Below are 17,685 nucleotides of genomic sequence, written 5' to 3'. Positions count from 1 at the left end.
AAATATTGAATTGTATTACACAATACATTTGCATAGAAAAATATCAGATGGTATATGATTATGTTAAGTTTGTGTATGTATTTATATGTCTGTATTAATTAAATATCCATCACAAGTTTTAACAGATGTTGTAATCTAGATGAGTTATATTTAGGTTATACAGTAAAAACTGCTATGAGCAACCTCTGCTATGAGCAACCACCTGTCATTTCCGACCACAATCATAATGCATGGATCGATTTTGTTATATGAACGCTCTGTTATGAGCGACCACCAGCTGAACATGACCAGCGACTGCGATGTCTTGGCAAAATATGCATTTCAACACTGCCAAAACAAGGATAAACTCCACCAACCTTTATTTAATCCCTGTAAAAACAACCGGTCATACCGTTCTAAATTTTAAAAAATTATTAAAAAAATAGGCTGGCTACCAGTGTGTGAATGTTTTTAGCTATGCCTATAGTGTTTTATAGTTTTTGTCATAAACCAGACTAACATATATGTAGAGTATTTCCTAGTCTGGTCCCCTGCTTTGTATGCTCCCTGCATTGTTATCCACTATTCGTAATGGGGTGAGCAACGCAGGGAGCATAAAAAGCAGGGAACCAGACTAATTATTCCTGTACTTAGTCTGCTTCCTGGCCTTATTGTAGGACCCGGCATCCCTATCAATGACTGTATCACAAGAACAGACAGACACCACTGACCTATATGTAATCAATTGTTACAACGACCACTTGATTAGTAATGATTTTTCTGATTACAAACAAAACATAAAAGGAATATTAGAAAAAAGGATTGTCGCTACCGGTGATAGATGCTACAGTTTATAAACCAGGCTAATGTACATGTCACTAATTGCCGTTGTAGTGCCAAAGTTGATGTAGTGGTTGCGTATATTGCTTGTCTATAGAATTAATCCTTATTGCCAGGGGTGAATAAGGTCATTGTCTATTAAACCAGCAAGAGAGAATCGTTTGCGGGATTCGATTGATAGTGTTCAAGATTTATGATGTTTGTTGTATTTCCCCCAATGTTAAGTGATTACATCCCAATCACAATTGCTGTCCTCTATTCAAGCTGGTGTGACCGGGTTACACACATTGCTTATAGAGTTAATCCCTGTATGTCATCTTTGAATGAAGGCGTTGACTTCTGATTCTGGATGAGATAATTGTTTCTTTTTGTTTTATTAATTGTTAGAAGTGCAATGCACATGTTAAGATTGTTCATATTTTCCCACGGCCCAGTCAAAAGCATCTTTACGTTCGATATTACAATTAAGCACTAATAATTTTAACACCTAAAACCTTAATAACAATGGACGAACTTCTAACTGAAAAGTGACAAATTTTAAGGCTGGAGAAAATAATTATTGTAACTGAAAGAAGTGAAAAAAAGCAGACCACTCGCAAAAAAGCAGTTTAAACATTGGTAAGACAAATTTAGGTTGTTATAAAGGAAAATGAGTGATTCAGAAATGATTTCATATGCTAAAATATGTGATCTTCAAATGCAAATGTGATTTTGTGTTTAATGATAGAAGTATTCTTTATTGCTATATAATTTTGTTTTTAGATGAATGCATACAATATTTTATCAAGAACTATTAATAAAGAATAGAATATATGTACAGTGATTGTGGTTATTTTTCTTGAAATTGTTCTGAAACTGGACCTTGGAAACTGTTTTTTTTGTACAAATCTGCTATGAGAGACCACCTGTCTTGAGAGACCACTTTTTTTGGCAGAAGGGGCGGTCTCTCATAACAGGTTTTACTGTATTAAAAAGGGTCCAGACAGGTATAGGTCTTTCAATTGATAACAATCTAAATGTTTAAGACACAAAAAAGAAAGATGAACAGCTGCAAATTTTCATAATAAAAACCAAAACTGTTCTAAGTTTTCATGGTATTATTATGGGACTTGAGCAATAAAGCCAGTGTCATTGTGTGAGAACAACTGTGCCTATTGATCATTTATACCAATGAATAGCATCAATCATGATTAGATAATAGTCAGATGAACATAAGCTTTTGTGACATTCTATCTTGCTTCCTGTAAATAATGTTCATATTGACTCTGATTATATATTTTGGCTTAAATTTAATAAGTCTATCTTTAGGATTAATGAAGACTCAAGTTTTGGTGCAGTGTATAGGCCTCCAACCCCTCCCCCATGTAGTCTCCTTTTCATTACCCTGATCAAGTTATTATTTTAAATATGAATATCTAAAAATGTTCTTCTTACAGGAATGTTAATGCTACAGCTCACCCTGAAGATAATTTCAGGGACCTAGGTTAATTTTTTTGGCTTTGTACTTTCATAACTATTGTGTGATTTCATTGGCAACTGGTTGATATAATCCTGACAAGCATCAAATTTGCAAGATTTTTTGATCAATAAATAACAGATAATTTGCAATGTGCAAGATTAATAATCATTATATTTTGAATGAGACATGTTGTGGGGATATGAGCATTTTTGCTCCAACATTTCGGAATATCTCTGTTATAAATTATTCATTAATATCTGAGCCAGCTTTAAAACATAATTTTAGCATTTTAGCACTCTACATAGGCGGACATACTTTGTTAAGTGGAACTTTGAAATTTAACAATAAAATGACTTGCCAACCATGTAAACATCCATATATTAGGCCAAGTGGATGGAAAATAGAATACTCCATTCTGTGAAAATATAAAAACCGGTATGAACTGCAAACAGACAGATGAGCCTTTGCAAAAGGAAGGATAAGATGGGCATTCTGGAATAAAGAGTGGTCTCCATACAAAAATAATGGCTCTGTTTAGCAAAAAAAAAAAAGAACTCCAACTTTTACCCTTCTGCTCATGTGTGAGTCAAATAGCCAATGAAAAATGATGTTTCTAACACAACTAGGCAGTATGTTATTGAAAGATGACTGGGGATTTGGTGTTTTTGAGTCTATTCAGAAATAGCTTTAAAAAAGGGAACTATCAATAAAATATGTGAAACAATAATTTGGTCTTGCAGCGAGTTTTACATTTACCTAGAGGCAAGTACACATGGAGAGTAAGGTTTATAACAAATATGTAAATTTAGATTTAAATGTAAAAACACGTATAAAAGGTATCATATTATGAATCCTTCCCAAATGGCAAAAGCTAATCTTAAGGAAGCTAGTACAAATTATAAACTGACCTGATACTTGATAATGTAAAAATGAATACTTTTGGCTTGGGTTAATTATAAGACCAATTCACAAACATGCTGGGATCATCTCAGTCAACCTGAGAATGACCTCACAATAACAATTTTTAAGTTTTTTAAGCAAGCTATTTATTCCTGTATTGAATCTTATGTCATAATGGTTTGCTAAGTGGACATAACATTTTCTTTGCAAATAAAGCTGAATTTAGAGCTGGATGCTCAAGAGAGGACAATATATTTGTGTTATATGCACTGCCAGAAATTTCAAAGTTAAAAAATAAATGACTGTTTTGCTACTTTATTGGTTTCAGAATAAAACAACTTTTGATTCAGTTTGGCCTGAGGGGCTTGCAACAATGTGAACAGAAAAAGTTTTAGGACCATTTAAAACTTATACTAAGGCATAATGTCCTTTGTTATGTATACAGGTAAACAATAAGAGTTTCCAATAGCATTTGTCGGGTTAGAGAAAGGGTCGGCCTCTCACCAGTTCTATTCTTACTGTTGTTCAATGACCGTTAAATAGTTTTGCAGAGGTATAAATGCACTATGATGAACACGGAATCTGCTAGTCATGATGCAAACTCTTTTGAGCAAAATTTAAACACTTTTTATGAGCATTCTTTACTATGGAAGTTGAACAATAACTATACACAACTAATATCATGATTTTTGTTGACACGAAACAGTGATAACTATACTTTCAAACTGAGTAAAACTATGAAAATATCATATCTATTACAAATGAATTCAAATACATTGGGGTATTATTTTCCACTATAAGCAGATCATGTTTCAAAACCCTGAATCTTCTATCCAAACTTGCAAATTCCAACTGACTAACAACCATAACTCTAAAAAAAAGTAGTAGAGGATGTGTTTCACTACTTGCTTCTCTGTCCATATTTTTTATGAGATAGAGTCAATTTTCTGGGGTCATATTTTCACATTTGACCAAATTCGATATTTGATGAAGCTTGGGGAACTGATCGTTACAAGAAGTACTTCAAAACTTAAGAATTTATTTAAATTTTTCAAATGCACTATAAGAATATATGCATGACTAATATAGACAAACGCGTTCCTTTTAAGAGGATAGTTTAGGTTTGTTAATGTCTTTATAACAATCTATATTTATTATTTGTACTAGGCTATATATTGTGTTTCATTTTAACGATATTCCTTTTTTATCATAATTAAAATGATTGGCAAAGCCTAAAGAATGTACCTGTTAATTTCATTATATAACACTTTATAAGTATGTTGTTTATTACAGATATGGAAATGACACATACCTGCCATACTCATTTGTACAATCTTACCATATCTCAATCTTTTATTAACAACAACAGTGGACATTTTATTAGATGGTAGAATGTATATCTGACATTGTTTCACATATTGGTTGTAAGGTTTTTAATCTATTTATCTACTGTGCCTATGAACATCATGTTTATTTCTTGTCTGTATGAACAATGCTCGCTTCAGACAAACAGTACATAAATGTCGACTCCAGACAAACAGTAGGCAAATGTCCACTCGAGACAAACAGTGAACAAATTCCACTCCAGGCAAACCGTAAAACATACGTTCACTACTGACAAACACTACATAAATTAGTAAAACAAATATCCACTTCTGACAAACAGTACACAAATGTTCACTCCAGATAAATAGTACACATAGGATCACTCCAGGCAAACAGTAAACAAATGTCCACTTCATACAAAAGTACAACAGTTAACAATTTCCACTCCAGACAAACAGTGCACAATGACCACAGGAGACAAACAGTAAACAATGTAAACTCCAGGCAAACAGTGCACAATGACCGAAGCAGACAAACAGTAAACAATGCAAACTCCAGGCAAATAGTGCACAATGACCGCAGCAGACAAACAGTAAACAATGTAAACTCCAGACAAACAGTGCACAATGACCACAGCAAACAAACAGTAAACAATGTAAACTCCAGACAAACAGTGCACAATGACCACAGCAGACAAACAGTAAACAATGTAAACTCCAGACAAACAGTGCACAATGACCGCAGCAGACAAAGAGTGTAAACTCCGGATAAACAGCAAAAGTTTCATCCACCTCTGAGTCATTGATTGATTGATTGATCTTCACATTAAGAAACCCTAACTTACCTAAAAAGGATAAGCTGCACATCTATAAATGTAATTTGTGCTTTCTCATAGGTATTCAGGGAAGTGGCTTGACAAATATTTCATAAATAAAATTGTCTTCTGTTTTGGTCTTAATTTTTTCAGATTTTCAGTTATTAATAATTTACTGTAACCTGTCACTTCTTGAAAGTCCAAAGACATTGAATCAGAATAATGTAATCCCAAGTTGTTGTCAGTGCGCATGTGAAGTATTGTTTTATGTTGGATCCCTTGGAACATTTGTGAGTCATTGTCACACCAATAATCAAACAATAATGATTACTAACTGTGAAAGATCTCACCCAGTGGGTGGCAGGGAATTCTTTTACATTCTGGGTTATGGCTTTACTGTGTTGTGAATGCCAAAAATTTATAATGCTTAAATTTTTTTTTTTTTTTGGCATCCGTCCGTCTACGAGAGACGATGGCATAGCTCCAAAGTACGCTTTTGCTTATCCTTCTTTTTAGCTCTCTTTTCAGCTTGCTTTATTCTTCTCTTTTCCTCTGCGTTTTGAACTCCCTGCCTGACAGCTAGATGCCAGCTGAAACGGTTGTTTGCACAGCTCTTCCAGTTGTTGACATTGATGTTTGCTGTCTTCATATCCTTCTTGCAAACATCTTTGTAGCGCAGATGTGATCGTCCAGTTGGTCATGAACCTTCTGCTAACTCCCCATATAACAGGTCCTTGGGAATGCGACCTGGGTCCATTCTCTTGACATGGCCGAGCCAGCGAAGGCGCCTCTCGCTGAGTATGGAGAACATGCTGTTCATGTTGGCGCGTTCTAGAACCTCTGTGTTGGGTACTTTGTCCTGCCACTGGATGTGCAGAATGCGCCGCAGACATCTCAGGTGGAAGCTGTTGAGTTTCATCTCGTGTCTTGGATAGGTGGTCCATGTTTCGCTGCTGTAGAGAAGTGAGCTGAGCATGCACACTTGGTAGACACGCAGTTTGGTCTTCTCTGTGAGGTTGGGGTTGTTCCATACCCTCTGGTTAAGTCTGGCCATCACTGCTGCTGCCTTGGCAATCCTGCCACCCACCTCAGAATCAATGGAGAGTGAGCTGGAGATGTTAGACCCGAAGTATGTGAAGTTCTCGACAACTTCCAAATTGTACCCATTGATGGAGACAGAGGGAGGGGAGTCTGTGTCCTGTGCCATGACATTTGTTTTCTTCAAACTGATGGTCAGTCCAAATTCCTTACATGCATGGGAGAGGCAGCATACCAGCTGCTGAAGTCCATCTTCCGTGTGTGATGTCAAGGCTGCATCGTCGGCAAAGAGCAATTCACGGATGAGTACCTCTGTGACTTTAGTCTTAGCACCGAGACGGGTGATGTTGAACAACTTGCCGTCAGCCCTGGTATGGATGTACACTCCCTCGCTGCAGTCCTTGAATGCGTACTGGAGAAGCATGGAGAAGAAGATGGCAAAGAGCGTCGGTGCAAGGACACAGCCTTGTTTGACTCCGCTAATGACTGGGAATGCTTCAGATGTTGAGCCATTGAAGCACACTGTGCTGTGCATGTTCTCGTGGAACGACATAATGACAGCAAGCAGACGTGGGGGGCAGCCGATCTTCTGCAGGAGTCTGAAGAGTCCACTCCGACTAACCATGTCAAACGCCTTCATCAGGTCTATGAAGGCAATGTAGAGGGGCATCCGCTGCTCGCGACACTTCTCCTGCAGCTGACGTAGTGAGAAGATCATGTCTACAGTTGACCTGCCGGCTCGAAATCCACACTGGGATTCTGGGTAGATGCGGGAGGCTAGGATCTGCAAGCGTGCCAATGCAACACGGGCGAAGGCCTTTCCGACGATGCTGAGGAGGGAGATGCCCCGATAGTTGTTGCAGTCGCTACGGTCTCCTTTGTTTTTGTACAAAGTGACGATGTTGGCGTCACGCATGTCCTGTGGGATGTATCCCTGTTCCCAGCAAAGGCAGAGGAGTGTGTGTAGGGGCTGGAGCAGTGCTGGTTTTCCGCTCTTGAGGACTTCAGGCGGAATGCCGTCGCTTCCAGGAGCCTTCCCACAGGCAAGACAATCGATGGCTTTTCCGAGCTCTTCCAGGGTGGGCTGTGTGTCTAGCTCCTCCATGACAGGCAGGTCTGGAATGGCGTCCAGGGCAGTTCCAGTGACATTGTTTTGGGTTGCATATAGCTCGAGATAGTGCTCAACCCATCGCTGCAGTTGTTTCCCCTGGTCTGTGATGACTTCGCCCGTCTTGGACTTGAGGGGGGCGGTCTTGTAGCTGGGGGGGCCTGTCGCCTTTTTGATACCCTCATACATTCCTCTTGTATCTCCGGTGTCAGCAGCTGTCTGTATACTGTTGCAAAGGTTCAGCCAGTAGGTGTTGGCACAGCGGCGGGCGGTCTTCTGGGCGTTATTCCTTGCAATCCTGAGGGCTTGTAGTGTTCTGGGGCTAGGTGCAGCCTTGTATGCCAGGAGGGCTTTCCTCTTTGCCTCAGTCACGGGCTCCATCTCCTCCCAGTTTGCCTCATACCAGTCGACAGTCGACATGTAGTTAAATATTAACAGCGTAAACTGACTTTCTAGATAATGATCATACAGCTTTGTTTTCCGCATACTTTGATTTCTTTCTGGTATAATGGTTTGGACGAGTTCATTTCAAAGAAGAATAGTACCATAGCAAGCAAATGATATTTTAACAATCTTTGTTTTTTTTGGCTTTGTTTTCCTGCAGTGATCATCTGATTAATCTCAATGTAGGTCATGGGCATTGAATAAAAATCTGACTATGTAGATATTGTGGACAAATTTCATTCTTTACTTTGATCATTAATATAGATGAATGATTCATCTTTATTTGCATTCAATTAACTTTCCATGAGCAAGTATATAATGTACATTTAGGTTTGTTACGGAAATTAAATATATAGAGTAAAACATATATATCACATGTACAAATATTCATTCAATTCTTAAATTGTGTACTTATGCATACATACACACATTTTTTAGTTAATGCTTTTAAATTTGCTGAATATCATCTATGATCCATAATGGATTTTGTTTTCACTTGGGAGAATCTGCATGAAGCTTAGAGAATTCATTCTGTGATGCATGCATGCTTATGGGATCATGGTCACAGTCATAGAAAGTTTCCATTTTGGTTTTGGTTCAACTTTTTTTATTTGACTATGCTTCATAAACTCCTTGATGAATATCTTTCTACTTGAGATGAACCATTATGAAGCAAGGAGAATTTTTCTGCAACATGTTCAATTAACCTTTCCACCTTTGTAAAGGTCACACTTTGTACAACAATGCATTGAACGTGGCCTCCACGCCTGTCCTTCTTGGTTAACAAAATAGGGCCTCACCATGTTTCTGACACACTTGTGTCAGTTGATATATTTCTAACTGTTTTATGTTATCCTTCACGACAAATTCGTAATATTCCAAGAGATTATGTTACACATAGTATTAGACTTTGTCATAGTACATTTAGAACATTAAGCAGCGTATAATCAGGTCCTAATTACTGTTATATGAAATTAATTGTAAGATTAATCTTGGTTAAGCAGAAGATCAAAGTATTAAAGTTTATATCAGGCCTAGACGACTGAAGCAAAGTGTCGAGCTAACTTGACCTGGTTATGGTAGGATTTGAACCTATACCCTTCTGGTTGTGTGTGCATTGTTTTAACTACTGAAGTACAACATGATTCTTTATTGCATTCCTAAACTAGGTCACTGTTACTTGATATTAACCTTTTTATTGCATGCACCCAACTCCAGATGCGGTAGACCAAAATCCATTGTCAGAAATTATGCTGGCAAATCGGGTTTATATATTTGTTCTTATTATGATATAAATGAACAGTTTTAACTTAATCATCTGATGCACTGTGCAATTGCAGATGCAGTGCCTGCATTTTCACATGTGGATGTGCGTTATATGGTACCAAAACATAGAATTTTATTTTTAATTTTAGTTGCTGGCATGCATTGCCATTCCATTCCTCATTCCATGGTTGATCACATTCAAGAAGAATGAAGATGGTGAACAGGTACTGTCAAAGCAATACAATACAAGATGTTTGTTACTGATCATGGATGTAAAGATACAACAAATATTGATTTTTCTTTGTAAACAAATAGATCCTCTTCGCCAAGTCACAAATTGAACACCGGTGAAAGTGTTATGTTTGGTGAAACCATGAAAATAAACTATAATAAATGAGTTCACAGTATTTCACCATTTAGTTACACATGATACATAAAATATTGTGGATTGTAACCAAGATGGCGACCATTATACAACTCACAATTCACTGGATTTTATATGTAGATATTTCCAAATAAGAATAGTCTGGAACTGGACAAATTTAGATGATTTATAAAAAAAAAACCTAAAATCTATGGATTAGGGAAAATATAAAATGAATGCAAAATTCTATATAGTTGATGATGATCATTGGATTTCTAAGTCATTGTTAAACAGTTATACTAGTCACTGACTCAACCACTTTCATTTTGTATGCAATAAATACAGTCATTACTTTTACGTTTCAACTAATTTAATATGATGCTTAATATTAAATTGCAACATTGGCTGTTTTATATATCTTTTAGCGTAGTTATAACCCTTGATTGCCTGACTGTCACACTTTTCTTTCTACCAGATAGCTCCAGTAATTATTAATATGGTTGTCACTTCGTTAGCAATGTTACATATTGTTTAATGGAGTTACACCCCTTATGCACATTAATTCTCTTAATTTAATATTAGATTTCAATATTAAAGAGGTATAACTCTGATTATTTAGCAGAGCTATTGTTCTTGACTGTCAGATCCACTCATTTCTGTTCCACAAAAATTAGGTATGATTTGATTTCAATGAAGGTTAGCATGGTGCTTAAAGTTAGCATGTGACCTATATCTGTTTTTGATTTATTAGCTTTCTGCCTCATTTAGTGAGCATTCCATTCATATGAGTTCAATTGTTAGTGTGGTACAACATTATTTAGCGGGATTATAATCGAGTCATTGATGGTCCCAGTCACCCAAAACATTTCTTTACAACATTTCCTTTATGATTGGACTTTCATATAATTTTGGTAGGAAGTTTTATACTGGATGAATGTTTAGTTTTTATTGTCTGTTGGATCCATTCACTTTAATTTCTGCATAGTAGCTGATTTAATTTAAATTGGATTTAAACCTCATTTGGCATGCACACTGATTCTGGTAAGACCATGACAGAGTTAAAGTCTAGCAAATTTATGTCATTTATCTGAGATTTTTGACCCCGATTGTCTGAATCATGCCCTTGCATTTCTGCACATGAGCGAATCCCTCATTGGATTTACATCAATTTAGCAGGCAAATTCCTTTTAATGAGAGACTCTCTTAGTTTGATTGTGAGTGTTGCTAAGGTATATGTTCAGCTTGCAAAACATCTTTAACAGAGTTGTGGTTCTGGATATTTGTCTCACCAAATTTATTTCTCTTCAATAACTCCCATGCATTTGTATTTTGATGACACCTTAAAGCTTAGTTTGAGTTTTCAGCATTCGATCTTGATCATCATCATTGGGCAGGGTCTTGGACAATGATTGTTGGACCAACCAAATTTAACATGTAGTAGTTCCATAATTAGTATTAGATTTGAAGAAAAGTTTATATTCAGCTCTATGCTTATATAAATTGATCTGAATTTGAGTGTCAGATCCATTGATCATCATTTTGATTTGCCTGCTAACTGTGCATGCTACTTTGTGTTGATGAAACCGTACCTATGTTCTATTGTCAGTGTTCTAGGTCATCAATATGTCTTCTTAAGCCTGCTTTTATACAAAATTATTACACTCTCCTGCTGCCAATGAAAAGCGGGCAACATACTTTCTACCTCAGAAATTGTTATGTTTGTTTCATCTGTGAATGGTGAGCCATAATTGCCACTTTTTTGGCAGCACTGGCAAACATGGTGTTGTCAAAGTTTATATTGAGTGATTTGCTAAAGCTTTTGTCACTCAAAGCTATTCTTCATCAAATTGGCAGTATTCAACCGAATCCTTGACTAAAAATGGTTTCCATGTCTAGAATTTTATTAAATATAGCTTACATTTGTAATCTTTGACTATATATAACTCATAGTCCTTCAATTTTGTTAAATAAAACTTACATGCATAGCTGCCAACCCTCAAGAATTTGGTGTGAATTTCACGACTTTTTCAGCAATTCACGGATTCACGCCACAAGCCAAAAATTCACAAATTCTCCAATCCTCAATTATTTTATCTTTAATAAAATAACCGATTTCCCGTTAAGTGCTAGTCATGATATTCGCAGTTGCCAAAACAGTCCAGTACTGCTGGTTGCGATATTAGTAGATCTACAGCCGATTAGTACAGTTGGCCCGGTAGCAAGCATTTTAGCCTGTTTTAATTTATATGTATACGAGTAGTTTTACAAATGCTTTTGAGAGAAACTGGGGCCTAACTGGAATTTTGCTCCGTGCATGCGTCACCAACAATGATTTGAGTTACCGTTCAGCATCGCATGTAAGATCTTGAAAATGTCTTCACCACCAAGGAAAAAGAAATGTATTACTCAAAAAGTGAAGTTTAATTTGGAATATATAAAAAATTGGCCGTGCATTCTGCCATTAAACATTGATATTCATCATGCTTTTTTTGCACTCAGTACATGTGCCATCGCAGAGATGAGGTGAGGAAGCACGTCGGTTGCAAAAAACACGTAGAAGTTGGGAAAATTAAGAATTCACAGATTTCAGCTCTGGAATATTTTAAGCCAATGGCGGAAGACCAGCAGGCTACCAATGCTGAAGCATTATTTGTGAGTTTTCTTGTCGAACACAATCTACCTTTATCAGCTGGAGACCATGCTAAACATTTGTTTTGACAAATGTTCCTGGACTCGAAAATTGCTTCCAGATTTTCCTGTGGATGAACCAAAAGTGCTGCAGCTCCTGTGCATTCCTGACAGTGAAAGAATATTTTCTCTAGTGAGGAAAAATAAGACAGACTTTATGGCCTCCTTAGCTGCAGAAAATTTGTCAGCAATTTTAGTCACCAAGATCAACCAGCAGGCAAGAAGTCTGAACTGTTTAGAAAACAAATTTACAATCAATCAGTTGAGGAAGTTCAAGTCTGCCACAGTATCATGTCTTGATAAATAAATATTTCTGCATATATGTAGTGTTTTAGTTTTATATTGCGAACTTGATATAGTGTAGTATTGACGGTCAGAGTGGATGGAGTTATTGTCATCGTATTTTTCACTAATTCATGTCCAAATTCATGACTTTTTATCCCTATTTTCACTAATTGTGAGCCTTGAAGGTTGGCAGCTATGTACATGTGTAATGTATGGTCAAATATAACTTACATATCTAATATTTGGTTAAATTTAACATACAGTTCAAAGTTTGGTTAAATATAACATGCAATTTTAAAGATGGTTAATATAACATACCGGTATATGTTAAAAGTTGTTTAAATATAATATACATGTCCAAAAGTGGCTCAATACCTGTCATACATTTAGTTCTGTAATTATACCTTGCATGCATGGTTAGTAATAACTTATATTGCTAAAGGTGAAATAAATTGAATTTACATGCATAAAGCTTTGTTTAAATATAACTTGCATGTCCAAACTTTGGTTAATTTACATGTGTTTACAGTTTAGTTAAAGGTAAATTATAAATTTCTCGAGTTGGGCTGAAGATGACTTACATGCATATGGTTTGGACCAGTACAGCTTACATGTATACAGTTTGGTTCAGTATAACTTGCACATGTACAGTTGGGTTCAATTTAACTTACATGTCTTATGTTTTGATTAATATAATTTACATGTGTACAGATGGATTCAATATATTTTACTTGTCTAAAGTTTGGATCAATATAACTTACATATCTAAAGTTTGTATCAATATGATGTACATGTCTAAAGTTTGTATCAATATGACGTACATGTCTAAAGTTTGTATCAATACGACGTACATGTCTAAAGTTTGTATCAATATGACGTACATGTCTAAAGTTTGTATCAATATGACCTAGTTTGTATCAATATGACGTACATGTCTAAAGTTTGTATCAATACGATGTACATGTCTAAAGTTTGTATCAATATGACCTACATGTCTAAAGTTTGTATCAATATGACGTACATGTCTAAAGTTTGTATCAATATGACGTACATGTCTAGAGTTTGTATCAATATGACATACATGTCTAAAGTTTGTATCAATATGACGTACATGTCTAAAGTTTGTATCAATACGACGTACATGTCTAAAGTTTGTATCAATATGACGTACATGTCTAAAGTTTGTATCAATATGACGTACATGTCTAAAGTTTGTATCAATATGACGTACATGTCTAAAGTTTGTATCAATATGACGTACATGTTTAAAGACTAGATCATTATAACCTACATGTGTTCAGTTGATTCAATATAACCTAAATGTCTAATGTTTGGAACAATATGACATACATGTCTAAAATTTAAATCAATAATAATTTGCTTACATGTGTAAATTTGGGTTAAACAAAACTTACATGTACAAAATTTGATTGAATGGATTATAACTTACAGGTCTAACATTTTGTAAAATATTTATAACATGAATTCAAAATTTTGATTAAATATAGCATCATGCATGCACAATCAGAAAGTTGTATCATAATTTTATAACATGAATTCAAAATTTTGATTAAATATAGCATCATGCATGCACAATCAGAAAGTTGTATCATAATAAAACAATCCACAGACAAGACACAATTCTGCAATACAAAGAGATACAGATTGGTTGACTGTGAAATGTTCGCGTGGTTACCTTTAAAACAATTTCAATGTTTGCATAGCTAATAGTGGTAGCAATACAGGTTTATTCATACAGTTATAGGTTAATATGTATTGTCTTGTGTTATACATAGTTGATGGGTAACAATTCCAAAGAGAAGTATTTGAAAATTTTCATTTGCCATACTTAGTAGTCATTAAGATTTTGTTGTTGTTGTTGTTGTTGTTGTAGGGTTTAACACCATTTTTCAGCACAAGATAGGCTATTCATGGTGGCCAGTATAAATAGTAAAGGAAGAACCCGGGAAAACCCTGGAAAAAACAACCGACCCACGAGAAGCTACTGGCAAGCTTTCTCACATACCCACTTTCGCTGAACCTGAGACTCAAACCCACGTAGACAGAGGTGAGATGGCAATGATCCGCAATAGTGAGTGCTTTGGACCACTCGGCCACTTGGGGCCCCCATTAAGATTCTGACATAATTAGTACTATCTTATACACTGAATTACATATTTTGCTTGCAAAAAGGCAATATAAAGCCATATTTGTTGTCTTTATTAAATTCATATAGTTCCCAAGCAATGTCTTATTTGTCCGAAAATTCTTTGAGAGAAGGCTTCAACATAGGATTTGCATATTTGAAATAGTCCACATATCATACATATACATTCCCGAAACTCGAGTGTTGTGCTCTGTTTATAGTAGTTGTATATGATGAATTTTCTAGCAAACATTTTGGTTCACATATATTTATTTTATGCATTAAGGGAATTAGAGAACCAGTATATATTGTAAAGTATGTCACACTACATAAATAGATTATGTCACACTACATAAATGAAAACTTTTCTTTGAACTGCAACAAGCTCTCTGGGATATTTTGATGTGATTAATGAATGCTAAATGATTGATAAATGTTATAGGAAAGGAATATCAAATCAGAAAAGGGAATGTCATGGTATTTGAAGAAGGGTTTGTTAGGACACTTTACATACTGTTCATTGTGATCATGATATATAATCTGTAGATTACACTGTTATACTCAGATTATGCTTTATTTCAACACAGATTACACTGTTATGCTCAGATTATGCTTATTTCAACATAAATTACACTGTTATGCTCAGATTATGCATTATTTCAACATAGATTACACTGTTATGCTCAGATTATGCTTTATTTCAACATAGATTATACTGTTATGCTCAGATTATGCTTTATTTCAACATAGATTACACTGTTATGCTCAGATTATGCTTTATTTCAACATAGATTACACGTGTGCAGTATGACTTAACTAATCATCCTTAAAATAATAGCTGAAATACCAAAATGCAGAGGTTAAAAAAAAGACTTTATTATGAAACATTCAAGGAAATAGTGTGTTGTGTTTGATTTGTTTCAGTTTGATACAGTTATTGAGATCACATCAGTTTTTCGCAATAAACAGCATCCAAAGGCGATTTACAGCATGATGTAAATTGCATGAGCTTGTTTGTTGACTTTGTCATTTCTTTCATATCACTGTTCCTATCATTAAAGTATGTTTTTTTCTCTCCAAATATAGAACCAAACTGATACAAGTTCAGCCTTGCAATCGTAAGTAGTTTATTGAAATTTTCTTCTTTTAGAAGGAAATACTTGGGGCAGGATAATGTTTTAAAAAAGTAAACGCAATGGCAGACTTGTGTTTCCAATGCAACAAATGTTGCCAAAATGGAAGCTTCATGGATACCCTATGTTCAGCCATCTCTAGTAAGCTATTTGGCTGAAAGATTGTGCAGGGCAGTGATTCAGCTGTTTTGTTTTTTCATGGATCATTATCAGAGTTAGCCAACAAATGCATCAGGTGGAAAGAAGAGATTTGTAGCCCTGGAAATCTAGTCTACAGTCACACAGAGCAGTTGTTTTGTTTTGTGTGGGTGGTCAGTTGTTACAGTTTTGTGTGGGTGGTCAGTTGTTACAGTTTTGGGGTCAACGTGAACTACAAAACTATTGCCATGGATGAATTGTTATCACACATAGTAAAAATGAATACCATGTGATATGAAATATTGTTTCTGATATAGAGATCAAAGGTCAGGGCCACATAGGTTGGTTTGTAAATTGACATTTTTGGTAGACAAATATTGCATCAGTAGATACTGAACAACATTTAGCAGTGTTCGTGGAGCATTGTCAAGGATGAAGGACTAAGGTTAAATGGTCAAGGATGCAGAATTTGTTTTGAGGGCTTTACATAGGAGATATATCATATAATGTTGATTGAGCATTGATTCCAATTTGTTTACCAAGTAAGTTTTGATGATCGGGGTATTATAGATTAAAGTTTATATACTACTGGTTGTAAATATTAGCTCATCACTTGGTAGAATAAATTAAATACTTCATTAACAAAACATAGAAAGTTTGCTAAAATCATGGGCATCAGCAGAATAATATGGAACGAGACAAAAGGCCTTTAAAACATGAAATAAACTCCAAATTTCAGGTAAAGAGTCTAAATATACGCAGGATTCTCCCATTAATACTCAACCTCTTTATGGTCTAACTTTTATTGGCACATGCAATTATGAATTCTTACATATAATTTTGTAATTTAGTTGCTATTTTATTTTTGAACTTGCTGATTACTGTGGAATATTTATGCCACATTAGTAATCAAATACACTTATCAGTAACATAAGAATTGCCTTGTAGTAATAAAATAACTAACAACAATATACAGTTTTTCAGATTTCGATACTTGCAAAAATTTTTGATTACTAAATGTTTATTAATCATGTTTATATATAATAAACAAATTTATTTTGTTTTAGACAGCGGAGTAGACTTGATTCAGAAGTTAGCAAGATGGATGAAACAAAAGCATATGGCAAATGTCTCTGTATAGTGGAAAAGTTTAAATCTTTCTACCAAGCACCCGTGATTATTTTCTGTCATAACGTGGTGAGTTGAGTATTTTCTTTCATGTATATGTTGTTATCAACTTTTATGAAAGAGCATAGACCCAGATCTGGCTTGCATTGTGCACTTGCCGATTATGGTAATTTAAACATTACTTTTTGGACAGTATGTCTCCTCCATTATCACTAAGTAGTTATGGTACATAACTGGCATCGGCCTTCTGTACTGAATTGTGGTATAGCGAGAATAATCAAACAATTTATTAATGCATGTATGTGTGTTGCAAGAGAGGAGGAGTAAAGAAAAGATCAGTCATGAATTTAGTAATAATTGAATTAATGCAGGTTACATATAGTTTTTCCACTTCATTGTATTTGCACATTTAATTTTGCTAGAGAATATTTTTAGCAAGGAAATAAAAAAATATCAAACCAATCTTCCTGACGTTTGGCTGGATTCAGATTCTGCATGATAAAATACAATTAGCGGATCCATTTCTGCAATATAATTGTTGCCTAAATCCTCAGTGAGGAGTACGTGTTACACTGAGGTTTTGGTTTTCTGTTTTAAAGGTTTGTGCTCATGTCCAATTAGAAAAGGCA

The 17,685-nt window shown here is 35.3% G+C and overlaps 1 protein-coding gene across 1 annotated transcript in view; it reads left to right on the top strand.

Annotated features, from left to right (window-relative positions):
- Window positions 1-17,685, top strand: part of LOC149791825 (transient receptor potential cation channel subfamily M member-like 2) — a 188,742-nt gene that overhangs the window by 104,200 nt on the left and 66,857 nt on the right. Inside the window, exons 20-22 of the mRNA XM_089969480.1 lie at window positions 9,324-9,398; window positions 15,744-15,775; window positions 16,996-17,125. Of these exons, the coding sequence (XP_089825606.1) occupies window positions 9,324-9,398; window positions 15,744-15,775; window positions 16,996-17,125 (237 nt within the window). The remainder of the gene's footprint in view (window positions 1-9,323; window positions 9,399-15,743; window positions 15,776-16,995; window positions 17,126-17,685) is intronic.

Source organism: Sinohyriopsis cumingii, chromosome 9, assembly GCF_028554795.1.
Source record: "Sinohyriopsis cumingii isolate HCF-2022 chromosome 9, ASM2855479v2, whole genome shotgun sequence".
Taxonomy (NCBI): domain Eukaryota; kingdom Metazoa; phylum Mollusca; class Bivalvia; order Unionida; family Unionidae; genus Sinohyriopsis; species Sinohyriopsis cumingii.
Note: the sequence above shows the minus strand (reverse complement) of the source record. Positions and strands in the feature narration are given on the sequence as shown.